At 42.7% G+C, this 27,112-nt stretch overlaps 2 protein-coding genes across 11 annotated transcripts in view; both read right to left on the reverse strand.

Moving 5' to 3' along the window:
• The window catches only part of LOC109966606 (estrogen receptor beta-like), a 98,092-nt gene extending 93,188 nt beyond the window's left edge, over positions 1-4,904 (reverse strand). For all 7 annotated transcript variants that reach the window (XR_002275803.1, XR_002275800.1, XR_002275802.1 and 4 more), the window contains exon 1: positions 4,657-4,904. The gene's annotated coding sequence lies outside the window, so the exon portion shown is untranslated. The remainder of the gene's footprint in view (positions 1-4,656) is intronic.
• Positions 4,905-5,505: 601 nt separating this feature from the next.
• The window catches only part of LOC109966602 (protein jagged-2-like), a 51,555-nt gene continuing 29,948 nt past the window's right edge, over positions 5,506-27,112 (reverse strand). Inside the window, exons 6-26 of one of the 4 annotated variants that reach the window (XM_020611546.1) lie at positions 26,278-26,408; positions 25,937-26,056; positions 25,695-25,808; positions 25,056-25,169; positions 23,416-23,529; positions 22,433-22,479; positions 21,338-21,511; positions 21,099-21,249; positions 20,521-20,685; positions 19,806-19,919; positions 19,004-19,117; positions 18,010-18,123; positions 17,709-17,825; positions 16,992-17,019; positions 15,268-15,353; positions 14,454-14,567; positions 14,013-14,128; positions 13,603-13,863; positions 12,522-12,653; positions 8,843-9,002; positions 5,506-8,428 (exon numbers count right to left, since the gene is read on the reverse strand). In XM_020611546.1, coding sequence (XP_020467202.1) covers positions 7,929-8,428; positions 8,843-9,002; positions 12,522-12,653; positions 13,603-13,863; positions 14,013-14,128; positions 14,454-14,567; positions 15,268-15,353; positions 16,992-17,019; positions 17,709-17,825; positions 18,010-18,123; positions 19,004-19,117; positions 19,806-19,919; positions 20,521-20,685; positions 21,099-21,249; positions 21,338-21,511; positions 22,433-22,479; positions 23,416-23,529; positions 25,056-25,169; positions 25,695-25,808; positions 25,937-26,056; positions 26,278-26,408 — 2,986 coding nt within the window. In that variant the 3' untranslated portion in view covers positions 5,506-7,928. Of the gene's footprint in view, positions 8,429-8,842; positions 9,003-12,521; positions 12,654-13,602; positions 13,864-14,012; positions 14,129-14,453; positions 14,568-15,267; positions 15,354-16,991; positions 17,020-17,708; positions 17,826-18,009; positions 18,124-19,003; positions 19,118-19,805; positions 19,920-20,520; positions 20,686-21,098; positions 21,253-21,337; positions 21,512-22,432; positions 22,480-23,415; positions 23,530-25,055; positions 25,170-25,694; positions 25,809-25,936; positions 26,057-26,277; positions 26,409-27,112 lie in introns of all 4 variants that reach the window. The other 3 variants (XM_020611545.1, XM_020611547.1, XM_020611548.1) reach the window with 3 other exon arrangements.

The following is a 27,112-nucleotide window of genomic DNA, read 5'->3' on the forward strand; positions in this document are numbered from 1 at the left end:
GCAAACGCATGAGAGCGTGGACTCAAAGTATGTCTTGGCCTATTCGCTCTCTGAGTACATACCCTCAGGATACAGGCATTAATGTCTGCTATTCTGATGAGGAGCCCAACCTACTTCTTACCCTTCTAAATCAATGATTCCCTCTTAGTGCACACATAAGACTTTCACTCCTCTACCAGAGCTCATTGTTTTGAGTCCTCCTCCACACTTTGATGTGAAGGGGTCAAGCCGAGGCTCCCTCCTCGTCTCCGAGGAGAGGCAAACAGCAGAATATTCAGTGTTGAGAACATCTGGGAGAGCACGCTAAGCAGGGCTTACTTGGCAGGCGGTTGGTATTGGCACTGTCAACCTTCCTACCGGGGGCCTTTCATCTCCGTTTGAACATGTGGACTCGGCCCTAACCCTGGGAGGAGTCGGAGGGCCCACCGCCAGCAGAGAAGCCGAGGCGTGGCCGCTCCGAGGAGGAATCCGGCTCTCTGGCTGTGCTCACAGGCTCTACCGAGCACTCCTGCTTCCCCCCCGTCTCCTTATCCATGTGTAAGCTTCCCTCACCTCCCAACATGCTGTCCCACCCTGAGCCTCTATCCGCTTTTAACACGCTTGCTTGGTACATGAGGGCTGATATGAGGTTTTGAAGACTGATAGTGATGTCTAATGGCAAACCCAGAAACAGATTCAGTTCCTGTGGGGTTAGCAGCTCCTCAAGGCAGTGACTCACCGCGACTGCCACTCAGTGTGGCATTAAAACATGTGACATGAGCTGTATGGAGCCCAGCAGATCTTAGATGTAAATTGATCATCTGTATGAACAAAGACATTTGTGCTATTTAAAACCTAAGTGTAAAATTTAATAGAACAGAAACTATCAATTCACATTTCCCAACCAAAATCAAAACTGTAGTAATCTATGGTGGTTAGATGGTACATTGTTTATTTTGCACTGTGTTACTGTAGGTGGTAGCCAAAACTAGCAAAGATCAAACAAGGAACAGCTGATAAAGTAGTGTCTGAGAAACAAGTGGGATGAATGAGACAAAAACAGCCATTTGTGTGAATGAATTCAGTCGTTTGAGCTACAGTAAAATGCAGCTGCTGACTGACCAGCTAACATCATCTCAACAGCTAACTTCAACATCCCCGCAAAGTTCGAACAACCTACAGCCAGACGTACCGGTATGTTATCTCCTCTACCGCCGAAGCAGCAGATTAAAAGCTCCACACGTGGATCTGAACACAAAGTGCATAACATTCATTTGGCAGATGATACTGTCCAAAGCAACTTACAGAAAGTGCATTCAAACACACAGGACCAAGAGCCAGATATCGTACAAAACTAGTGGATCCATTTTAAACAACTACAAGCATGTTCAGTGCAACAGTAGAGATTTTTTTTTATAAAGAATTGGGATGCAAGTAAAATAAATGTACTAAAATGCCACAACTGGCACCTTAGGTGAGTCAACAATGAAATACAAAAATCTGAGTTACTGCTGTTTGATCAGTTATGTCACTTTATCACATCCTCCTACATATATGTTCAGAAAGATAAGAACATCCATTAATTCACTTCTGTTGAGCCAACGTTTTAAAAATCCTCTTTCAGAACATTTTAACAGAAACACAACTTACAGTGGTGAGAAACGTCACACTGTAGTAATATTAGGCCATGCGCTGTGAGCAGGTTTTGGACCTGAGCTACTGACACAGACCTGCAGGGACCCGGTCCAGCAACTGTGGCAGTATTTCATCATCTCTAGAGCATGTGAGACTAAACATGCTGCTGAACATTCGGTGAAAGCAGGTGTGTGTGAGAAGCAAAAGGAGGCTGGGAAGAGTCACTGAGCATCATTATATCTGGGTCACTGTGTTTAAAAGCTGAGCGGTGCCAGACCAGCAGGTCAGGGAATACCTCGGACTTTACTATATCTGTGCAGATTCTCAGTCATCCAGGTCATAGTAAACCACAACCGAAATAACCTTGGAAATCAACTGGACTTGGATTTCTAGATCGAAGACGTTTCACCTCTCATCCAAGAGGCTTCATCAGTTCTGACTGACTGGTGTTGAGTTGGAGATATTTATCCCCCTCTGTGGCGTTTCAGTCCTTAGAAGGCCAACACTGCCCATTAACGACTGAGTCATTACAGCCCAGTATCAGTGAGGGTCATTACCCGTCTTTGGATCCTCCCCTGTCAACCGACGCCTATTGTCCTGATGGGCATGTTTGGGCAGAGATCTCAAAACCGGGTTGTAGATGGAAGACTTTACTACGATACCACAGTTTCTCTATGCAGCAACCACAGTATAAACCTTAAAACAAACGTCAGTTAGTTTGAGTGGAACTGCCATGTTTAGATCTGCCCATTCATCCATCTTTGCTCCGGTGAACCGGTGCACTCAGCTGGAACAAAGGGGCTCTGCTGCTGCTGCATCCCCGCTAACTGTGGAATTGCAGCCATCCATCTTCTCAGCAGATTATTTGCCAGTGAGTTGTTTGTGTGGATGGAGAAGTGAGACATTCAGTTAAACATCAAGCAAATCCTTCATCTTATCACTGTGGAGACAGCTTTGGTTGTTAAAATGATCCAAGAGGACAAGCATTAAATGGACCATGAAACCATGATGTTCTCTCCTTAAGCATTTTACAACAGTTAGTGTTGTCCAAGCATGCTAACAGACTTAAAATGATTAGCAGCTTAACATTTGTCCATGCCATCATGTAAACTGCTTCATTCTAAGATTGTATAAGTTTTGATTTATTTAACACACCTCTAGTATAAAATTCATGTGTTTAATGATGTACAACAATATTACACAAGAAAAAGCACAATAAATGGTGTCTATGTTGTTAAGTAATCTTTTAAAATGCTAAAAAAACAACAACAACTAGGCAACCTCCATGTGCTGATGAAGTCCATGTGATCCTATCAAAAGCCCCAGAACAACTACTAAATGAACCTTGTGGTGAAACTATTTTGTCAACTGCCATTTCCAAAGTTATAAATGGACTTTAAAGCTCAAACGCTGAAAACATTCACACCTACTATTTGACTCAGGCCTGCTTTACATCAATACTTAGCTGCAAATCTCTACGTACTCTCTGGCACTGAAACAATGTGATGCCCTAATGCAGGATGGAAAAATTAACCCACGTGGACCAACAGCCTTCAATAAAGCCAGCTGCTGCAGGAATCTAGTATCAGCTGACATGCTGCATTATGGGACAACACACAACCCTAAAGCCCTCACTGATTACTCCTCCTTCTCCTATGCCATCACCTTGCCTTCTCTTTCATTGTACTTCTCTCCAAGTAGGTCAGCAAGCACGCACTGTACATGCACATTGCCAGCGCACCACACCATCCAGGATTCCAAACACGTTTCCCATTCTTCCCAAAACAACTGCCGGGTTAATGAACACACAACACGGCGCATAACGTCCCACCAAGCATTATGGATGTCCAGCACAGCTGCTGGAAGGCTTTCATGCAGAGCAGTCTAATGTTAATCATTTCCCACAGTGTCATTAAAGGGGCAGATGGAGACACAAGGAGGACTCACCGGCGCTAAATGAGGCGGGAGGCAGTGAGACATCTGATTGGCTACTTTGGAACTCTACAGAATTAAGTCTGAATTTTCCAATTGTTGGATATCAAGCTTTAAAACACAAGAAGAATTTATGACATTTTGGAAATGTTTAGTACTTACAATTTCAGAAACCTATAAAATGAATATAAAACTACAAGAAAAACAAACTAATGTAACCCCTTTGTTAATTTCAGGTTTTTGGAAGCCTTGCTAAAACTTTACAATACCTTTTAGTGCATCTTGCAAAAAACCTTCTCTTAATCAAACACGTTACTGTGGAAAGAACCAAGTTTTAAAGAAGCAAAACCAAAACTTTGATCAATCATCGATTAGCAGCTGCATCTTGGCACATCTGCCAAACTGAGTGGGGTTCCGGTCCGAGACACCTGGTGCCCTTTTACACTCGTTCTCTAAACATGTAGAGCAAATGTAATGTTTCCTGTAAAAATCAAGTAAACCTGTAGCTCAGTTAAACTTTATAGGTCTGTGGTGCTATTACGGGGCAACATAACCTGCAGTATGTTTACACGCACTGCGTACCTACAACAAACTGCCTGACCTGTCTACTTGAATGGAAATCGTTTTCCATGTCATGGCTTTCCTCCCCAGGTGTCTATCCATAGCTTTTCAGTTATGTGATTGCCACAGAGCCCTGGAGGACAAAAACCCGCGGCTCGTTGGTAGGAACCAAAGGCTCAGGGTCCCTTGTGCCCAAACGGTGGTCGGGCTAGCTAACATTAGCTTGTGAATGAGCTAGCAAAACACAGCAGTGTGGGAAAACGTTATCTTCTTATTGTTTCACGGCGGTTACGTTCTAAAGCTCAAATAAACAGGGCCACACTCCCGCAATACTCTGCGAAATAATAATTATGCTATTTGGGAAAATGACGGACATTTTTAAAGCAAGGTTGAATGCTAATACCTGACGAAACCGTGGGTCGTTAGGGTTAACGGAAGTCAGTTTTTTGTAACAAAGCAGTAATAATTTTGTCATGTTTAACACAATATCTTAGAAATCTAACAACAACTGTTTTCTCAATGTCTATGCAGCAGTTTGGCTAAACAAACCTGGTAACAAAAAGCGGCGGGCAGCGAAAGAAGGCCTTGGCTTGCCCTCCAGGTGGGCGGTCCTACACGGATGTGACGTCACGTGAAAATGAAGAGTTGCGGTACCTCTGTTCAGAAAAAAAAAAAAAAAAGAAAAACCTATGTCCAGGAATTCGGACACACACATTAGCTATTATTAGCTGTTTCTCCATTTTCCTTCCTTGCCTGACTGGACGCCTCGTTGCCACTAGACCCGCAGGTAGGCTATTCGTCAGAACGCGCGTCGTCGACGAACCGCTGCGCATGCGCTAATATGTCTTGGCATGGCGCAAAATGTTAAGTGAAGTTTAGAATGGGAAGTGTGACAGACATAGTAACAGTAACTAAGGGGCGGAGCTTAAAGAAGGGTGCCATGAAAACAGCCAAGAAGCAGCTTTGTCTCAAACAGCTTGGTATAAAATACTTTAATAAATAATAGGATTGTTTTAAGAACAAAGGAAAAAAAATCCACTAACAAACCAAGACTTTTACCAAATTTTGTACAAAATAATTACAATGTTCTGCACATTCAGCCCTTTCTCCAGGGCTAACATAGTGTAAAGTTTTGTGACAGAAAATTAATGAGTTTTTCCATGGTCTGCATCAGCATTGTTAACATAAACAGAATTTTGAAAACAATGTTCATCCACAAATAGTGACAATAACTGACTTTTTTCTCACTACCACTGTGGAGGTAATGCTAAAAATGTCCCTCTTCCTGTGTGCTCTTAGTGCAGAAACACAGACTCTTTACAAACACTGGACAACAACTACAACAGTCAACAACAATACAACTTGTTCCCTTCATTAGACCAGAATAGATACACAAGGAGAGGTTCCCACTTAACACACACAGTTTGATTAGTCTATACTTGGGATTCAGTGTCTTGCTAAAGGGCACTTCAGCAGAGTAGTTGACTACAGTCATGAAAGCGGCTCCTGCAGCACAGGAAGGGTTTTCATACTCCCAAAAAAACCTGCTGCCCTATGAGCCCTCTCTGCTGTCAACAGACTGTAAAACAAATGGCAGGAGTGTCTAAGTACTTTGAATCCCATGACCCTTAAGTGTGTATTGAGAATAGTAATCATATGCATCAGCACTTGTTCAAGTCCTGAATCCCCACCACAGCACAAGGCAAATTCCCTTTGTGCCATTTGGAGTTCCTAATTAGAATTGAATAATGGCAGCGTGCAGTAGGGCCTCTCAGAAATATCAATCAAGAACTTGTAATTTTTAACAGATAGGAGTTTTTAATTCCACTGGAGCTACTAACTTTAAAATTTTACAAAGATGGGTGGGGAGAAAAAGATGCAATGACATCAAAGAAAGTAAAAAATTGTATTTGAAATATGTCCCACTTTCCAACCCGGTGTACCATAGTTGCATCCTGCCATATTGTGTATCCTTGAGTATATTTTTTGGGTTTAAAGTCCACTCAGGGAAACCAAAAAATCCTGAAATGTGGCGGGCCATTTTTCTCCAAACAATTCCACACTGCTTCACCTTTGTTTCTGACATAGTCAGACCTCTCATTTGACGACCGAGATCTGATTTTCAGCTGTGTCATACTACATCTGTCTGATGTGAAACAAGTGTTTTTATATATATAACTTCTACAGTGCAACAGTGTTTGTAATGAAGGGAGTATTACACGAGTGAATGAGGGAGTGGTTCTGGACAAAGATTAAGGTAACTGTAAGTGATGTTACAGAAGAAAAACCTGGATCTAACTCCAGTGCCAGTATTACAAAACAATCTATATTTATACTTTTCAGTGGTCAGGTATGTGTTAAAATATGCAACTAGGGGCTTAGTGTTTCGACTTGGGCTGAGAACCTGACCTGTTGGCTTCACCATTTCCTCGAGGCCCTGCTGCCAGGTCGCCCAGTGATACCAGCCTATGTACTAACATGCTGCTGCTTCTGAAAATGATGCTAACAGGGTGTTTTTAATATTTACATACTGTACATACAGCCTGTGGGATGTGTAAGAAAAGAGCCACAGTATTTCCCAAAGAATTTTCTGTGGCCTGAGCTAAAATAATAAGTTAGAACCTGTTTTGCTAAAACAAAACAAAAAAAACAATTGAAGTCAAATTTCGCTATGAAAGTCTCAGATGAAATGAACAGGACTGTTGGAAAGGCAGTTCACTGACTCCAGAGCTGTATGAGACATGACTCGCTGACAGGCCTAATAAACAGCTCTCCAAACTCTCTGTCTTCTTAAATAACAGCTGTAACAGATAATCATAGCACGTCAAGACAAGCGATCATGATCTGTTTTCTCTTTTTACCAGTGCTCATAGTTCAGTGGGTCCCAGGACACCGTCCGAAAACCACAGAGTGCCAAAGGACACTAATAAACGGAATGACATTATAAAAAAAAAAAGAACCACAAAGATCATATTCTTTAGAATAACTATGATACAAAGCATCACTTAAGTTACTAAATTCAAATATACACAGTCATTGTTTCATATTCACATATGTACATCACAAAGAAAATAATCTTTACTGTGGTATGAAGAGTTGTTACTAGGACATCTTTCCATTTTTATGCTTTTAAATCTACATAAACTCTACAGGAGGAGAGAACAGGAGACAAAATAACAACTGAAGGCACTTTTCTACCAAAGAAAATTCTGAAATATAAACATGTCGACTTGCAGGAAGCTGAGGAAATCACAAGCCTTTAAGCCGCAACCCAAAATGGAAAAGATGTCTATAAATGTAAACAAACAATTACCAGCTATCATACAGCGGATTATCTGCGACAGCTTTCAGTGATCTTAAGTGTATATAAAACCTTTTTTAGTTTTTTTTTTCTTTTCAATAAAAAGACATGAAATCAAGACAGTGTAGAAAAGGCCCACAGGTTGGGCTAAGGCAGACAGGAACAGTAGAAGCCACGTTAACAGCTGCCAACCAGTGATGTTCGGTTCGATCTCCACAGTCAAATTAAAAACGCGAGCGTTAGTTCTGATGAGGCAACAGTTTGTAAACAGAAAAATAAAGTCTGACGATTGAACTGAAATCCAGAAGCTGCAACGTTTGTTTTCCATGTGTTTTTTCTTTTTCTTTTGTCGTTGTTTTTTGGTAAAATAAGCCTAAGGGTTAAATAAGATGTGACAAACAAAATAGCAAATTAAAGCATCTGTTGTCTTCACTTTTGGTGATTTTAAGGTTTGAAAATTCGCTGAAGACGTTGCAGGTTGTTTTCTTTGATGCAGCAGGTCCCTCCTCCTCTCACATGTTCATACATAATGGTCTTTAATGTCCTCGCTGAGCTTGGCGGCGTTCAGGTTTTTACACCGGTTGTCTTTGGGGCTGTACACCGTCCGGTGTGGCGCCTTCACCGGACCGCTGCGTGTCGTGCAGATGACCCCTCCCTTACCCATCATCCCTCCGCCCTGTGCCCCTGCTATAGAACACTTCTGGGGTGGACACTTGTCCCCCACGCCCAGTGAGCGATCCTCCTCCTCTTCGTCTTCCTCCCGCTCTCCTTCCTCATCACCCTCAGCCCCATCACATGTCCTGTCGGAGGGGCTCATCAGCTTCTTGCATTCGTACTGAATGTCTTTGTCACGGTTGTCTTTGGAAGCGCTGCTCCGCAGCTGGTTGTTGACCGTCATGTCGTCAGATCGGGCCATTCTCTCACGCTCTTTCTTCCTCTTGCGGGTCCACCAAACACAAACAACAATGCAGAAGATCCAGAGGACGCTGAAGACAACGCACAGCACCGGGACCAGGTAACCTGAACGAGAAGGTCAGAGGAGGTGCTGATGATTTTATGCTCTCTGTGTGAGATATTAAAAACTGCTTTGTAATCACCAGCTTAGACCCCTCAACATATATTAAACACATACACACAAAATGTAAATAAGCTGCTTTAGTTCATCTGGGGTACAATTTGAGAAGCTGGACAAGCAAACTCCCTCTTGTTCCAGTCACTGTGCTACACTAAGACTAAGCTCACCACATCATATCTGCCTTTGTAGTAAATGCAAACAAATCACCTTGTAGTGTAGTTCTCAGTACAAGAACTAAGATGTGTGAATTAACTAAGGTGTGTAATGTGAATTTCTGTAAAATGTGAAAAAAACATTCCTCTAACAAAAACAGAGGGGAGCAGAGGTCACCACCTTGTTGCCACTAAGCTATAACTCACCGACAGGTGGGGCTTCCACCGGCCTCTCCACTTTAACCTCCACCACAGCTAGCATGATGGTACTGTTGGGGCGTTTGGACAGGGCGCCGATGATGGCACTGGCTGCCTTCTGGATCTGTCCGCGATCACTGTCCTTTGACCGCCCATCTTGTTCAAAAGACTGCAGAGATGGAGAGGGGAGAGAAGCGGAGGAAATGGGTGTGTTGAAAAAGAACTGCTTGTTTTAATAGCTGAGACTTGAATAAGTTGGAGGAAGTTCAGGTCTGTGAGAGCTGACAAGACAGCGCTGTTTTTACTTCATGCATCCAATCTGGAATATTCAGTATGGAGAATCATATTACACATAATGACAGTCCATCAGTGCTTGCAGAAAGCAACTTTCCTCAGCCAAGTAATACAACGGTGAGAACTTGTCCCTGCCTTTGGTTTTTGGCTAAAGCCACAGTATCAGTGTGTGTAGTGTAGCTGCCACATGGGGGCCATTTTGAAACTTCTGCTTTGTATTGTGGTGAAGGACGCTCCAACATGCGGCATTCCGATTTTCACAAGCTATTAAAATCAGAAGACAAACAAGAACACAGGCACCATGGCAAGACTGACTTTGGTGGTTTGTCACATTAAAGACGTTTCCGTTAGTGGGAACATGCCCTCACCAAAAGGCAGCTCCTGCTCTTAAAGCCATGATTATTTGAAGGTTGATTTTCATTCCAGGGAAGCCAACTGCTCCCAGAAACCTTGTGAAAAATGGTCTGCAATAATGTAAAGTAAAGTGGATTTGTAGATAATGGGTGAAGCAGGCAACACCCCCAGGTCTAGTGAAGAAACTGTCAACACAGATTGAATCAGTACAATAGAGGAAGAAAATAAGGCCCATTTACCAAATAGTCTTGCTTCAGGCTATGGAGGACAACAAAAAGAGAAGAAAAAGTTAATTGCCTAATAAGGTGCTGAGGGTGGGAGCAGGGGGGTGGTGGGGAGCCGAGGGGGATTAGCTGTGTGCTGTGCAGTTCAATTAAGACAAACAATAGAGAACAGGCAGCTGTGCTCCCTGCTCGGCCGGGGACAAACACCCCTCTTTTCTTCTCCGGAGGAAATCGGCAGCTCATTCACACACCTCTAACCCCACCCCCCAAAATGACTGACATGACAGGCACAGGGCCGAGTCTCCAGCTTCAGTACATCGGTACTACCAACCAAGTGTGCCAGGTGTGTGTGTGTGTGTGTGTGTGTGTAAATAACTATGTACCAACAGTTGGTACTGAATGCTTGGTTTACATAGTTGTTATTGTTATTTTATACCTGCATTTGAGAGTTGACAGTACAGACAGGAAACATGGGTGGAGGGGGGCGGGAGGAGACAAAGGCCCCAGCTGGCATCAAACCAAGGCTGTATGCTCCTTAAGGTGTTAGCATGCTTCAGACAAAGTGGTTGGCTGATTGTTGGGCAGAAGAACTAGGGGGCTGTGTCCAACAATGGCTCCCACTTGTTGTGCGGAGGTGAGAGGTGCCTCTAATCATTATCACATTGTGTCGCCCCCAAGGAGCAGCAGACTTTTCACCCCGCAGTTGAGTTTTGCCTTCACACAAAGTATTTTTGAAATGATTTACTTACTTTGATAAATATTCAGTATTTTTGTGGAGGAAAAACAGTTATGTAGTGAAGACACTTCTGCTCCTAATGCACAAATGTACTGTATCGGCATTAGTGTACATTTTGATGATGGCCATCACTTTACAGTTTCACCCTGCTACAGTGTACAAACTTTACACAAGGGGAAAACACACAAAGCTGGACTTTAGTAAAGATTAATCAAACAGAAGGAAACTGCATTTGTTGGGGACTATTTTCAGCAGTGGATGAATCTGCATTTGGTCTTTAGAGAGTATTTGTGGCAGTGGGATGGTGTAAGTGGGACTGAGTCAGAATCAGCAGTGATGTAAACGTGTCTCACTGATGTATTTTAAGTTTCTGGACAACACTGGAACTGCACAGAGGAATACAATACACAGTGCATGCTACTGGGATTCAACAGGATCAGATGGTTGGATTCAGTTTGTTCTTTGTTTGGGACTTGTCATAAGATTAGCTGACTATAAGACATTTGTCTACTTGCCTTATAAAAGTGCAAGTGAATAAGCACTGAAGACTTCTAATCTATCATCTTAATTAAACCTCTATTGAACCTGTTTAAAGGACTTTGTGATGAATCTGTGTGCTGAAAAAAAATCAAAGTCGAATCTCTTGGTGTAACAAACAGCATGTATCCAGACACTCTGTTAAAACCACCTGAAGATCCCGATGTAGCCTCAATATGTCGAGATAAAGCAGTGATCCCTCACTGTACATCCACACACATACTGAACAGCTTGTTGCTTGGTCAGGTTGGAGGCCTCGCAGCGGAGCGGCCTGCTGATCAGTTCAGGGGTTTATAAACACACCCAGAGTCGTAGGAAGAGAAGAAATGGAAATGATTTGGTGGATGAGAACTGGATGCACTCAGAAAGGCTCGCTGAGATGATAAAGATTTCACCCACACTTGGAAATGAGCAATGACATTTTGATGCAACATGAGGCAGGAGCGAGTGGGAGTGAGGTTTCTTATGAAAGCCTCGTTGAGGGGTTTGGGTACATGTCAGGCTCACCACTCCTTTTCCTGTATCGGTCGCTCAAAACAGGCCTGCAAACACAAGAGGAACAAAAACTAATCCCCAACATTAAAAGCTTAGAGCCCCAAACTGCCTGATTTCCCTCGAGTCTGGGTGGCCAAGAGAGAAAGGAGGAGGGAATCACGAGGAAAGAGGAGAGAGAAAGACAAAAAAACAAGAGGGCACAAGGAGAGGGGTGGAAAAGACAGAAAAAGAGTCACTGCGAGGGGGTAAGGGAGACAGAAACTAAAGAGAGCAGATGAAATCAGGAGTGGTGAAACAGGGAAGACGAGGAGGAGGAGAGAAATGAGGAGATGCATAATATGAAAAAGATGGAGAAAGAAAAGGAAGAAGAGACAGATCAGAAAGGTGTTCCAACAGAAACACTAAATGTCCTCCCGATGATAAAAGCTTTAAACACCTCCTCCTCTTCTTCATTTTCCTTTTTTTAAACAAAGAGTGACAAACCAGAAAATAGAAAATGATTCAGATTTTACTGAACTCCTCTGGAAATGATTTACAGTGATGAGTTAAGTGTGATTTAATAAAGTGGAGCAAGGAAACAGGGACCGTGAGGTGGAAGTAGGGTGAGAAGGAGAGAAGGCTGCAGCTTCCAAATCTGATGTGTCTGTGTAAGTGGTTGTTGTCGTCACTGTGAATCACTGAAGACATGTCACGTGCACTAATCCTCAGTGTTACCTCCAAATAAAGAGCATGAACTGCTGGCTTGTTTACAGCCTGTCTCATTATCTGGCTGTGTGTAATCTGAAAGGTATCGCACGTAGTTACAAACAAAAATGTACAGCTCTCTTCAAATTTTAGTGTCTTTCAGCTCCCTGTTTTGGTTTTACAGCCATGCTCACTGCTCTCAGCTGCTCTTTCCAGCACCCAAATGAAACAATTAGCTACTAGCTGGCGAGCACAGTTAAATATTTAGTTGCTAAATAGTCATGCATGTCTCTCAGGAGACTGAATATTGGCCTTTGGACCAATACTATATAGCAGGGTGTGTGTATATGTGTGTAATAATCACCATGGCAACCTCAACAGCATCACTGTTGGAGTAGGACAGGTCACAGAGGATGAGCAGCGCTCGTTCCTCGGCCAGCGTTTGAGTCACAGGGAGGTACCTCAGCTCGGAGCAGATGTTTTCTACAGTGGTGCCCTGTGACACACACACAACACAAACAGACAAGACAGATTAGTGTCTACACAGCTTCTAATTCCTCCTATGTCTGATCAGAATGTCTCGCTCAGCGGGGGAGACGGGGGCTAAGGTCTCAGGTCAGCATCTTGTCAGAGGAACAGATTCATTTCCATTCATAAACTTCATTTAGACCTTTTCATTAAGGTTCAGGCTTCATGATACAGCAGCAAGCAAAAGAAATACCACCAGGACAAACAAGACAGACACAAAGAGAGAGGCTTCATGCGACTTCTACAGGTTATGGAGTAATGTTGCCATGAAGCTGCCGCTCTGATTGGACGACCTGATTGTCACAGAAGTCACAGCATTTTCACCCTTCATAAAATGACCTTTTGTTAAAGCTTTGCCCATCACTTCCAAAGTTTTTCCAGAGTTTCTAGTCTCTTTACTTTGTCTTCTGACTGTCCCTATTTCTTTTCCTTCCTGCTCCTTTACTTCTCTCTGTGTATCTTTCCTCTGTCCTTCCTCCACTGCTTCACCATCCTCCTTTTATTTCCTCATACCTACCTTCTCCCCTTTGCCTACAGAAAACATCCAAATATGATAAAACCCACAACTTTACTGAGATTTTTCCCTCCATAGTTAGCACTTACTGTCTGGGAAAAGACAAGAACAACCTCTTAATGTCCTGTTGAGGTTACATGGCAGGTTGGGCAGCAGGTGGTATTTACCATTAGACACACTATCAGCTATTATTAGACTGTCAGAGGAGGAAAAAGGATGAAAACAACACAGAAGAACAACAACAGCCTCATCTGCTATATACACGTATCACTTTGCTCTAATCGTAGCTCATCAACCTGTGGTAAGGTGGCACAAGTAGGCACGTTTTATGTTAAGGGACCACACACCTAAAAGTGGCACCGCTGGCTTCCTGTAGATGGTTAAAAATAGTCAGTTCCCTCACCTGTGGCACTTTGTCCTTTTTGAAGATGAGTGTGATGTGGGCACAGCTGTTGTCAAGGTAACCACTGTTGGGCTCACACTGGGTGTGCACAGGTGTCGGGGGGTCTGGTGTTGAGCACACACCCCAGTGGTGGCATGGCGGCGAGAAGCAGGTGAGGAACTGGTGCTCCACACACTGGTGACCTCCAGGACAGGACGGAACATTTATGTCCGGAGGAGGAAGAGCCTTTGGAAGGAGGCAGGGCCGACGACCACACCTCACCTAGAAGGACATGGCTTCAGTGGTTTGCTCGCTTTAGCTGGCATGTTGCTCAGAAAACACTAATGTCAAGGAGAGCGATGATGAACAGACAAACGGGAGCTGATTACTGTTCTACATATGAGGCAGCGAAGCCACTCTGTGAGGCTGACCTTGGAACAGCGGACATATCCGTTGATGCACTGGCAGGTGTTACACTCCTCCTCCCACCTGCTGCCGTGAGGAAACTGCAGGCCGGCGTGAGGACACGACTTCCCAAGTCTGATGACTGGAGCAAACAAAAGAGGCTGTCAAATGTAAATCCCTAGTTTTTACTCAGTCAGCTGATATTTATCCACACACTTGTTGCATTATTAATTCTTTATTTGATCCATGACTTTAAAGTGAGCTCAGGTAGAAACCCTCTGTGGTCAAACATTTTGGTATCAGTCATTATCGGTGCCTGGTTGGGTCGGCTTTACCACGTTTTCATGAGTAAAGTCCAGTTGATGATTGTAAAAGAACTTCTGAGGCACTGGCAAAATATTTTAAATCATAATCATTTGTTCCTAAATGTGGCGCTAGGATGTTGACGTTTGATGCCATGTACTCACACTCCTGACAGCGAGGCCCAGCGTGTCCCGGAGGACAGACACAGCGGTAGCCGTTGATTTCATCCATGCAGGTTGAGCCTTGGGCACAAGGCGATGACTGACACTCATCTATGTCTGAAAAAGAAAACCGCTGAGTTGTTCAAACACGTACTGTATGTAGAGAATTATTAACTCATGGGACCTTATTTTGAAAGGACACAAAGCCCAATTTAGGCTAAACAGACAATCCAGGTCAGTCAAGGTAAAAAGTACAACCTTGATTTTGGTCATAAAATTCCTGTTAATCATGTGAAGTAAAGACAAGAAAGCTGATGTACAGGAGCACCAGTACATTCTGTTTAGGTATATCAGCAATACAAAATAAATATATTCTCAGTAGCAGAATAATGTGTTTTTCCATTGTAAATTATACATTTCACAGGGGTCTTAGTTGAAGCTGAACCTCAGCTTTGAGAGATTTGTCATATTTAAAAATCTTCAATGAGCGATGGAATTCAGAAAATCCCCATCTGCACAATGGCTTTATAGCAGTTTGGTTTGAAATGCTTCAACTGGAAAACACTCTGGTTCTGAAAAGGCTTTTCTGAAGAGATTTCTCCCAAAGGGCCGCGGGAGAGCGCACTGACCCATCTGACGCACCTCAGATCTGACCTCGACTCAGTGCAGAGAGGAGAGGTTAAGACCGTCTTCCTGAAAGGCTTCCTAATCTGTCGCCCTTAAACAATGGGCTCACACTCCCCTGCCGCGGCCCTTCACCTCTGACCCCCCGCCCACCTGACCCCTCCACACACCCCTCTGGTTCCCAGGGACTCACTGATGCGGCAGTCTGGTCCGGCGAAGCCTGGGGCACACTCGCAGCGAAACCAGTTGACACCGTCGACACAGATGCCGCCATTGTAGCTGCAGAGGAGAGACAGACAGAAACACTTGAATGATCAGCTGCTGCAGACCTGAAAGAGGTTCACAAAGAGAGTGACGAACTGAATTGTTCCCTGAAGGTATAAACACTGCAGGTTTAGAAAGCTGTAAATCAGTGAATGTATATCCAAGTGGAAACTTCAGGTGAACTGTATGTGTAAGTGACAGTATGAAATTCTGTGACTTCTCCATTGAAAATATAAACACACCTAACAGATGGCTGGATGTTGTACTACCTTAAAGGAACGTGTCTAAACACGATTTTAAATCAGATTCATTTACAACATTTCAGGCCTCTTGTGTTTGTTAGTTAGCAGGACATCCTCAGTGAAGTCATTTATTAAAGTGATGTCTGGTTAATATGTTTGATATGTGTTAATAAAGTTGACAGAGTAAAACTCTATGAGCAGCTCTGTTTGCACTAGTCTAAACATATATTTGTTTTGCCCTAAATAGAACACGTGAAGAGCAGAAACGTGGTTTGCTCATGTTTCTGAAAAGCTGTTTTGGTGTTAACTTCCCTGCCTGGGAAAAAAGTTCATATTATTTATTTAATTATTTTAATCCTTGTAATAAATATCCTTACCACGCAGGCTCCACCTAATAAAAAGTTCACAAATGGACCACAGTGGACTAGGGTCTGCCACTTAGAGGATTCTTCATCCCAGAATCCCATGCTCTATCCCAGCGGTTTAGCAAACTGTACAGTCGACTAGAATAGTTTGGACTTCATTTTCTAATAAATGATAAGGAACGGGTCCATTTCCCAGGAAGTTTTACGTAAAGGTCAATGTCACAAACTTCCTTTTTCTGTGTAACTATGATCTAATATGATGTTTTCTGAGTAATCAAATGTTATAGGAGATTAAAACATGCAACAGGACCTTCAAGAAAACTTCTTGATTAGTTACCAGCTATATGTGATTGTAGGAAATTATTAAGAATGTCCTTTGAAAACATCTTTGCCTGTACAGACTTATAGGTGACTATAGAAGGAATTATGGATCCATACAAAGCCACTCTGTCTTGTGTTCTGTCCTCTGAGCTACAAACAAACTTTCTTCCCTGCAGAGTTTGCAGAGACTCTGAGCGACAGCAGGCTGAAGCTGATCCCTGATCAATGTCCAGACTTCATATGTAAATCCCTGTTGATCACATACTGTGCACCCACACCCCCCAGCACCTCCACTCTTATGAACTCCACCCGGGTCGAGGGCGGTGAATGGCGAGAGGGATGTCTCTTCACACTCCCCTGCCCCCTTCTCCCTCTTCCCTCTCCTCCCAAAACCAAAACCACAACTAATCCACCTGTCAGTCATTGTAGTGGAGGGTGAGGAGGAAAGAACATGGGCAACAAGGGGGAGGCTTTTGTCCAGGCTACAGAAGCTGTCAGGAGATGCACCTCCCTGTTTTTCTCTACTTGGGGGTTTTTGTATCAGGATTTCACATGAAAATATGAAGAAACTCATCACAGTTTCTGTTTCTAGTGTATTTATGCTTTTCTGAAACCACTCCAAGAAGCTGCAGCTTACAGACAATAACCAGACAGCACCGGACTTTCTACACAGCCAGTAACGGCCAACAAAATATTTCTGTATGATAATGAGAACTCTGTCTTACCAGGGGTGTGGACTGCAGTCATCAACATCTGCAAGAAAAACACAAAACAGAATAAAAAACAGAAGCTTTCACATTTCAGTCCCCGCCGACATCTGAAAGTGATTTCTACTATTTCTGCAACTGTCTCTGGTGCATAAGGGACTGCCTTAATAATGCAACAAGATGGCTGCTCAGCGATGTTTCCTTCAGGTTTCAGAAGCAAAAAAAGTTCCTTTACTGCAACAATTCCTCTACCAACATCTACTAACCGACAGCAGACTGAGAACAACTGTAAAAACCTTAATCAAAAATTCTAAAAGTATCTTACATCACTTTTGATTAATAATGTTTTCACTTTACTACTGTCACATTTAACTGACAAAGATCAGCAACTGCATGCTTGCCTTTCTCTTAAGTACTGTCAAATAAATAAATCTATCTAATGCTGCTTTTGTGTCATATCAACATTATCGTAATTACCAATTTACATAGTGTTCACATCAACAATAAAGCCACAATTATGATGCGGAAACTAGTATTTTCAAAAAGGCCTGATTTATCTAACTTGACACTAATTAACAGGTAGAAAACGTCACACAACCAACTCTACAAATATACAACTGTCTTGACTTGTCCAGTGAGGTGAATGGTGTCAGGCTGTAAATACAGGAGGGGTTCCCGTCTCTACCATCCATCATGTATGATGCCAACATGGCAGAAGCTCTAACAGTGACGTACTCTGGGCACAGGTGGGTCCCTCCCAGCCGTCCTTGCAGATGCAGGTGAAGGTGTCTCCTCCTCCAACGCATGTCCCTCCGTTCTCGCACGGACCCGAGTCACATGTGCTGTTCTTAGCTGTATAAACAAAAACAATTCCCTTATATGAAAGTGGACTTAGTCTGACCTGTGCACAGTGGGAGAACTGCTCTTTGGTCTGAGATCGCAGAGTCCGACAGGTCATAACAGGGTAATATCTCATCGCACACACTATTATTACTAGTGCCATTACTGTGTAATTAGAGTGCAGTGAGCGTCTGACCTGTGTTGCAGGTGCTGCCACCCCAGCCTGAGGCGCAGCTGCACAGGAAGGAGTCTCCATGGTCGTAACACGTCCCCCCATTACTGCAGGTGGTGGAGTCGCACTGGCTCTCACCTGGACCAAGGCAGCATAGGAAATAGATATCAAACACTTGACTGTGTGCCAGTGTTGTGTAAGGATTACTTCAGTTCCACCATCAGAGAGGAAAACAACCCTGTACAGCAGCCAGTGTCGGAATCGTGACTCAGAAAGAAGATTAAGACACTGAGGGGGTTAAGAAACATAAGACCTGACTTGTCGGAGAACACGGAAAGTGAACATACACTGTACAACGGACTCCACTCGTGACAGCCTCATATAGACTCAATTAAAATAACTACTGCAGCTTATTATAATTCATCTTATTTAAGCTTGATGCCCCTTCTTCCTGTCTGAGACTTGGATACAGAAATACATACACATATTATGTACTGTACATATATGGTGAAAAAGGATAATACAAACAAACTTAAACTCTGACATGTATATTTTGTCTATTCTTTGTAATTGCTTTCACAAAGACGTCCAAATACATAGAGACGATGACAGATGAAAGGACGACCCAGTCCCAGTGAGGTGCTGGGCCACCAGGTGCCACCAGGACAGCTCCACCTTGGCACCGACTCTCCAGGTCTATGAACCCTCCTGGAAGGATGAACACCGTTCTTCCAACAGATGTTCTCTCATGCTGTGTTTTGATGACGGCGGTGGAGATGCCGTCTAACATCGTAACTGTTCAACTGGGCTGAGACCTGGTGACTGTGAAGACCACAGCATCTGATTCACACCATGGTCATCCTCATCAGCTCATTCCGTGACCCCTTGTGCACTACGGATGGGGTCATCGTGGAGGAGACCACTCATTGATTCAGGGTTTTCCTTTTTATTTGTCACTGTCTGTATATAAACATAGTTACAGATGTCTTTGCAACCTTTGACACGCATATTGACTTACGTGAGTGGCAAGTCTTTCCTTTCCAGTTGTCCACACAGTTGCAGTAGAAGTCATTGAGCAGATCAACACACTGGCCTCCGTTCTGGCAGGGGCTTCTGCTGCACTCATTCACATCTGGAACAAAGTCAAACAGTATGTCAGTGTCGTGATTTTAGGTACCGACTTTACATTGCTACATTCCTCGACAGTCTCATGACCCCACATGTGGTTCTTTGATATGACGGGGTCATGGGAAATTTCTCAAATTGTTACACTGATATTTGTTGGGTTTAGTTCTGAAAACCAAAGAGAACAAATATTCCATTTATATCATCATTTGCACAGTCAGCGTGGAGATCTTTGCAATTACTCTAAAATGCTGTGGTCATAAAAGAAGGATTATCTATTGTGAGTCACTTTAATGAAAAGATTTTGCTTTATGTTCAATTAATCTCATATGAGCTTGTTTATTATTTCAGCTTTTGGAGCAGCTATCCCTCTAAACATTAATATAAGTGATTGAGTCATCTGCAAATGTGCAAACTGACAAATGTACACAACTGCAGACATATGGAAAGTTAGAAAACATATTTATAATCAGTCATCTGATGAAGCTGCCACATTTTTCTGCTTGCATTTATCTCAACAAATCCTCCACTGTTTTGTCTTCCATAAGATCCCCCGACAGCCCATCACTCCTGTGCATATGTGACTCCTAAGCAGCGTAACACAGCAAGACTCTTCCCTAAAACTAGTACATCCATGCTGTTGTTCACATTTGACCCCAAAAACCCAGTTCCCTGCTACACACCCATGCACTCACCGACATCACACAGGCTGCCCTCCCAGCCGTCCGGGCAGACACATTTGAAGGAGTTGATCCCATCGATGCAAGTACCTCCGTTCTTACAAGGGGATGACGCACAGTCGTTAATGTCTGCAAACAGAGTGAGGGCAGATATCACACACTTTGAGTAATTTTTTAGACTTTTTCTTACAAGGATAAAATCAAAGACATCCCAAATATTTATCTTTTTTCCATTTCAGATTGCCTTTTGTTGTTATGTTGCTACAAATAAATTGCTGCAGCTCAGTTTTTGTTATGGTTATATTGTCTGATGAATCCTAGCGCAGCTGACCTGCAGCAGGAGTGTGAGCTCTGGGGCTCCATGTTGGCCTCCTTGACATGTCAAAGGTAAACACACAAAAGGCAAAAACTATTTTCTGCCTGCTACAGACTATAAAAAGGTGAATGTTTGTGTGAGCTTGACAACAACATTTAAAAAGCATCCTGTGAAAGTAGAAAACCAGAAACTACAAAAAGGTTACTGGATGTGAAAGATTTTTCTTCCTGCTCATGTTTTTCCTTGGATTTCCTTCTTGTGTTTATTTTTCCTTCTGCTGTAAACTAAACAAAGACATTATGGTAAGTGAAACAAGAGTATGAAATGCAATAATAATCATGTGGTTCCCAGTGACGGTAACTGATGATAAAAATAGTCTGTGCATTTGTGCGTGTCGAGCTAATAGTGACTCACTCTCGTGGCAGTAGGTGCCAGTGAATCCCGGCTCACAGGAGCAGCTGAAGTTCCCAGCAGGCAGGCTGATGCAGCGGCCGTGGAGTCCACACACATTGGACGAGATGTGCTGTACATGCTTTTGGGTGCTGTTGGTTGCCACGGCAACTGTGCAACTGTCAATGACTTTGGGGCAAAGAAGGTGAAAAGAGAGATGGTTAGCAGAGTTAAGTTAAAATGTCTTTTATTTTCAGCGCAATAGAAAAGCATGTGACAATGTCGACTGAAGACTGAAAAATAGTGGCAGACAAAAACAGATCTGTGTGGAGTGATGAGGAGATTGTAATGTTCCTCAAATGAAAACATGAAACAAACAAAAATGCCATATTGCTCTATTGTCTACAGTCATTTTTTGTCATTTGCTTTTGGACTCAGGTGCTTTTCTAATAATGTCATCCTGCTGCCCTCCTACTATTCACTTGGTAGTGGATGGAAACACATTAATTTACATTTTCATTTGTAGATTTTGTCAAAATGTTGCTAAAATTCGTGCTACACTTGGATAAGAACCCATTTATCCACTATAAGTGCTGTGTTACCTTGACACTGGTTGGTCTTGCAGTGGTCCTTGAGCTCCGAGCAGGTTCTGCCCTCATAGTCATCTGAGCAGCTGCAGTAGAAATCTCCCATCAGGTTATGGCACTGGGCCTTGTTGTGACATGGGTTTGAGCTGCATGGGTCGTTTTGCACCTTCAGATGGGAAACAGGAAAGGTAAAGCCATGTTTTCACCGAAGGTGAAATGTCTTTTTATGTTGTATTTCATTAGCTAATCCTCACCTCACATGTTGTACCGCTGAACCCTCGAGGGCATTCACACATGAATCCATCCAGCAGGGCGTGGCAGTGACCGCCGTTCCTACATGGACTGCTGACACAGCGATTCCTCTGAACCTCACAGTGTCGACCCACGAAACCGGGCTGGCAATCACACTGATAGCCTCTGGCCACTCCCTGAAACAAAGACGGAAAGCTATGAAAATGATCATCAGTGTGTCAGAGCTTATTCTCTGATGTGACAGAGTGAGTGAGTGTGACTACGTGTCCTTTATCACAAAGGAAACACAGGTTTTGTTCAGACAACATCCCAGGATGTTTATGTCTGCAAACTGTTCTAATAGTCTGAATGACTTTTAAGGGAATATGCTGAGTTTCTGAAGTACAGAAGGAATAATTTGGTGTAAAATAATGTCTCAGCAACAATTTTGATAACTGATTATTTGATTCTGTTAGTGTATGTGGAAGTGCTTTGGATTTTAGATTCTTGGGGAAAAAACTGGGCTCTGGGCATTTTTCAGACATTTTATAGAAAAAAACAATTAACAGTTTCAAATTAGCTGGTAAATAAATGACAGTGCAAATGATTGTATGCTGCTGCCATATTCTGAACATGAACAGTAAAGCTGGAGAGACATTTGGGGATATTTGGAGTTATAACAATGTCAGTATTGTTTCAAGAACTAAAAAGAAGTCCATGAAGAGTCCATTTTCAATCTATAGACATATAATGTCAATTAAAACAACTGCTTTTCTCAACAAAAATAATTTTTCATTTTATAACATAAATGTTTAACCTATGGGCCAAAAACTACTGGATGACTAAAGACATTGATTTATTCTGGCTTTAGTTTTAACATTTATTCAGGTAGTAAATATTTGTGTCAGAATATTTACTTGCACTTCCTGTGAAATGACAATATAGTACTTATTAAAGCTTGTTTTATCTGTGTGTAACTGGCTAATTCTATGAAAAGCAGTCTGTATTTCATCTTATTTTGTTTTGTACTTAGTCACTAATATTACAAAAGGAAATCTCCCTCAGTGTTTTTGGAAGCCAGAAAGACTGTCTCAAGATTTGACATTTCAAGATCTCACCTTGCAGGTCCCTCCATTCTGACACTGTCCATGGCAGCTGTTTTTATCTGAGGAGAAATCAATCACAAGTTTTAGTTTGAGTTTGACAAACTGGGAATTGGAACATGCACTGGTGATGTAACATGCAGTTGCTACAGGAAAGTGATGGATGCCATCAAAGCAAAGCAATCCATGCCTAGAAGAAATGCCAGATCCAGATGCAGAGGTTCAGATGACCTGTGAAAACATACAGTGCAACTAAGCTGAAGCAGAAAAGAACTACCCCACAAGTTTTTCTATAAAAGATTTTAAAGCCAGGTTTGACAGTCAGGAAAAATCTGTTTTAGCCCTAGAGCCAAGAAATGTTAAGCCAGGGTGTGGCAGGTATAAACAGCCATCAAAGAGGCAAGCGAATAAATGGAGATTATACTATAAGTCCAACTATCTTTGCTAACTAACTTCTGTTTCACTAGCATCTTTAGCTCAAATTATTTTCTCATAGAAGATTCTTGAACAAATTGCCATTTTAAGCTAAAAAAGCTAGGTTATTTTGCTAGCATTCAACTACGGCATATCCCTTTTCAATGCTACTGTACCATTAGCATACTGACAAGCCGTCATGGAAGCAGTAGTAAACCATTCATCTGTGGTTTTCTGTTAAAATTCTAAAATGAATGAGTGTTTACTACTATGTGGTAAAAATTGAATGACTGGTCATGTTAGCAACAACATATCCAAAGAATCTTAGCTATTAGCATCTTGTCAAAGTCTCGCAAAAGGTATAGAGCTGTTTCAATGCTTGTAAAAAAATATTATATACGCAATATTACAATACATTACTATGGACAAAAACACCATGAATATATTGTAACTTCTCAGAATAGTCCAAAACAACTATGAGTAACAGAAGGTAGCCGGCAAAGAAGTCAGGGCTTGTGCTCTCTTAGCGCTACAAGTAGGTGGAAAGAGGCTGAAGAATAGTGATTTTCTGGATTGATACTAACTGATGTCACAGTTCTGGCCCACCCATCCAGGAAAACAGGCACAGTGATATCCACCAATCAAGTTTTTGCAAGAATAAGCATTGAGGCAAGGCTTCCCCGCACACTCATTCACATCTGCAAAATGGATATGAGAGACAAAATGAATGAGAGGTGATAACCTGTTAAGAAGCCCCGTCACCGTCACCAAACACTGACAAGATAGTTAGTTTTTAGCTGTCTCTTCCTATATTTGCTCATATATTTTCCTTTTTTTCATTAGGAAAATCAATATTAGTGTTGTTGTAATGCCGACACCAAAATAACATCTCTACTAATTAAAATGACCACATGAATTGGATATCATGGGTTATTACATTAATTTTATCATCTTGTACATCAGACGTGTTAGTTAAATGAAAGGTTTATTAGCATCTGGATTCTAATAAGCATATTTAACCCTGTGTGTGGTGACGCTTTCCTGTTAATTTGACTAATTTATATTATGGGTACCATCCAATTTTAATGACTTCTATGGGTAAACAACTCAGGGTCTTTTTCAAGCACATAATTGACAGAACATTTACAGGATGAAGTTCATGTCTGAAAGGGTTTTATTTCCTCCACAACTTTCCATTTCCCCCCTTCTCTCCTTCCTTGGTAATGTCTCTCTATTGCATTCCCCAAAGGCCAACCTGTGGAATTCCAAGTGATCAGTTTCAGAGACAGCACTCACCGTGCCCGCCGCGCCCGCTGGTCACTATAAACCAACACAGTCCGTTAATACTACTCCCAGGAGGTAAGCGGCACCTGTTGGCCTGCTGAAACTAAACACCCTGAACCCCTTCCCAAAACCCAACCCACTGCCCTTCCACCACATCCCGCTCTTTCCTAGGTTCCACCTCGTTCCCTGAAATGGGAAGGTGCTCGGAGAATACCAGAATCTGTAACATAAGCCGCTGCGTTTTGGTTACTCCCCACACATGATTACAGTTTAAAAAGTGTTTCCTGGCTGAAGTCAAAGGGGGCAAGGGCTCTGCTATGCTGGGACATTGCCTCACCGTAGTGTACATAGCCCCCTGTTATGCCCAGTCTGGAGCCAAAGATAACCCCCCAGCAGAGTATATTTGGTCTGAAGGCCAGCAGTTGCCAGGCGGGACGTTATTTTTAGCTTTACTCAGGTCACCTGGCTTGAGTCGCAGAGGATACCCAAGCAAGTGTCTCCGCTCAGAGCTTACATACACAAACACACATTTGAAATTAGTGGCCCTCCTGCAGCAACGCTACTGGTTAAAGGACACGACACCATAAACAAACAGTCAGATATGCTGTAACTCTGCAAGCAAATGGATTCCTGGAATTAATTCAGACACATGGCATTCGCTATAGGTGCAACACACTCGGGAAACACACGGGCGTCACCACAACAAAATATCACACAACATTCAACAGTATAAGATTTTTTAAATATGATCTATTCATGTACAAGCACCTCCCCAAATCCTATAATTTTAATGTGGAGAAACAACACTTCATGTTTAACAGCCAATAAATCTGCAGACGCACCAATGAGCCTACTCAAATTAAAAAGGCTCATGTATTACTGTCTTTGTTTACACCATAGCAATCAATAGTTAGATGATTACTTAGACTTGGACACTTACCTATCTGGCAGGTCTTGCCCGTCCACTGTAGAGGGCAGAGGCATTCAAAACTGTTCTCCATGTCGATGCAGGTCCCGCCCTGAGCACAGGGGCTGGAAGCACATTCATCTGTGTCTGAAAAACCAACAAGGCCATATTAAAGCCACATAATAAATACATTAATATTCCTGCCTAAAGTCTACTATACGCTCTGGTTTCATATGTCTGACTTTGAGAAATCTGTACTCGCCACAGCAAAAATCTGGCAACACTGAGCTAACTTTGACTAATCACTTTGAAAGGATGCTGCTGGTCCCTTTAAGGCCAAACATTACGCTGGTAAAATAGTTGAAGTGGCAGCTAAATTAACCTGTTTCTTGATGTTAAAATCTCTCTGTTTAGTTCAACTTTACTGCATCTATAGTGTGGTAACAGAGAGTAGAGAGAAATAAAATCCTGTATGTGATTTACAAGATTTTAATACAATAACAGCATAAAGTCTAAAAATAACATCAGCTGAAACTCAAATATAACCACTTTCACCAAGTGACTGGAGAAAGTAAATCTGTCACTTTCAGTAATATGTCTGAATAGTTGGTAAATCTCACTGTCTCATCTGTGGAAGACTTAACTGAACTTTACTTGCTTCGAGACTCTCACCTTTAGCACAGGTTGGCCCAGACCAGCCTGCCGGACAGTGACACTCAAAGCCTGATGGGACTTCATGGCAAGTCCCCCCGTTGGCACAGGGGTTGGACGCACAGGCGTGTTCCGCTGAGATACAACACCGGATTAAGAAACAGAAAATTAGGAATTTCCATAAAGCGTCTATCAGTCTATCCAACTCCTCAGACCTTAGACTTGAAACCTGGTTTCCAGTTGCATTCCATTTATACACTCACCAATCTCACAGTTCTTGCCCGAGTAGCCGTCTGGACAGGCGCAGTTGTACTCATCTGGCTCTGTGTTCATACACGTGCCTCCATTCTTACAGGGCCGGTTGGTCCCACAGTAGTTCAGATCTGCACAGGACAGAGCACTGACATAACCCACTGTGTGTCTTGATGTAACAAAACAAAAAAAAAAATCAAAAAAATCCTACAGTTCTATACCGGAGACAAGTTCCTTGTGTGTGTAACATATCTGGCCAATAAAAGTGATTAGCATTATATTATTCATTCATTCATTCATTCAGCTGCTGTTTCACTTTTTCATGTAGAACCTGTGATATTTGGAAGCGGACCTTTATCACAGAGCAGCCCTCCCCAGTTCTTCTCACAGGTGCACTTCCAGGGTTCGTCGCAGGTTCCATGGACGCAGCCGGGATATGGCAAACACTTGTCACAGAATGGACCCTGCCAGCCGTAGTTACACCTGCAACACACAGCAGCAGAGATGATCAGCTGTGTTACACCGCACACCTGGTCGTTCCCTCCTTTGTCTCCTTCCCTTTCTTTCTTTTCTGTTCTCTTTGACTTTGTTTGCTTCATTTCTCCCTCCCTTCGCCACTTCCTTCTGTCCGCTGTTTTCTCTTTCCTTGTTTGAACTGATCTGGAAGCATGATAATCCCTAACCCGAGGACAGATGGGCACCCCCCCAACAGCACAACTAAACTCTACTATCTTCACTATTGGCTTTACAGTATAACTTTTGCTACTTCTGAATACACTGAATACTCATTTCAGTTGCCTTAAGTGAAATTTTGAATCATTTCAGTCAAGGATTTGGATGCTTGTGGCACCAGCGATCCAACAACAGTAAACAGAGAACAGAGATCAGCGGGGGGCAACAGTGGCTCCAGCCTGAGGGCATATCAGGCACCCAGATGCACCTAATAATGCAGAGGGAGCAGGCCATGAAAACCAGTCACAGTCACATTGTTATAATAAGCAATTTAATACTTTTATGAGCGGTATGTGCAAAAAACACAGAGGCTTGCTCAATGTCGGATATCGTGCCCACTAAATGTAAACATGAAGAATGCTGCAGGTGCCAAAAGAAAATGGGAAAGACTTTCATATGGTTTAGATAACAAAGGAGAGCATCCACAGAGAAGCAGCTAGCTGTCACAGCAGGAA

The sequence above is a fragment of the Monopterus albus genome, unplaced genomic scaffold, assembly GCF_001952655.1.
Source record: "Monopterus albus unplaced genomic scaffold, M_albus_1.0 scaffold115.1, whole genome shotgun sequence".
Taxonomy (NCBI): Eukaryota; Metazoa; Chordata; class Actinopteri; order Synbranchiformes; family Synbranchidae; genus Monopterus; species Monopterus albus.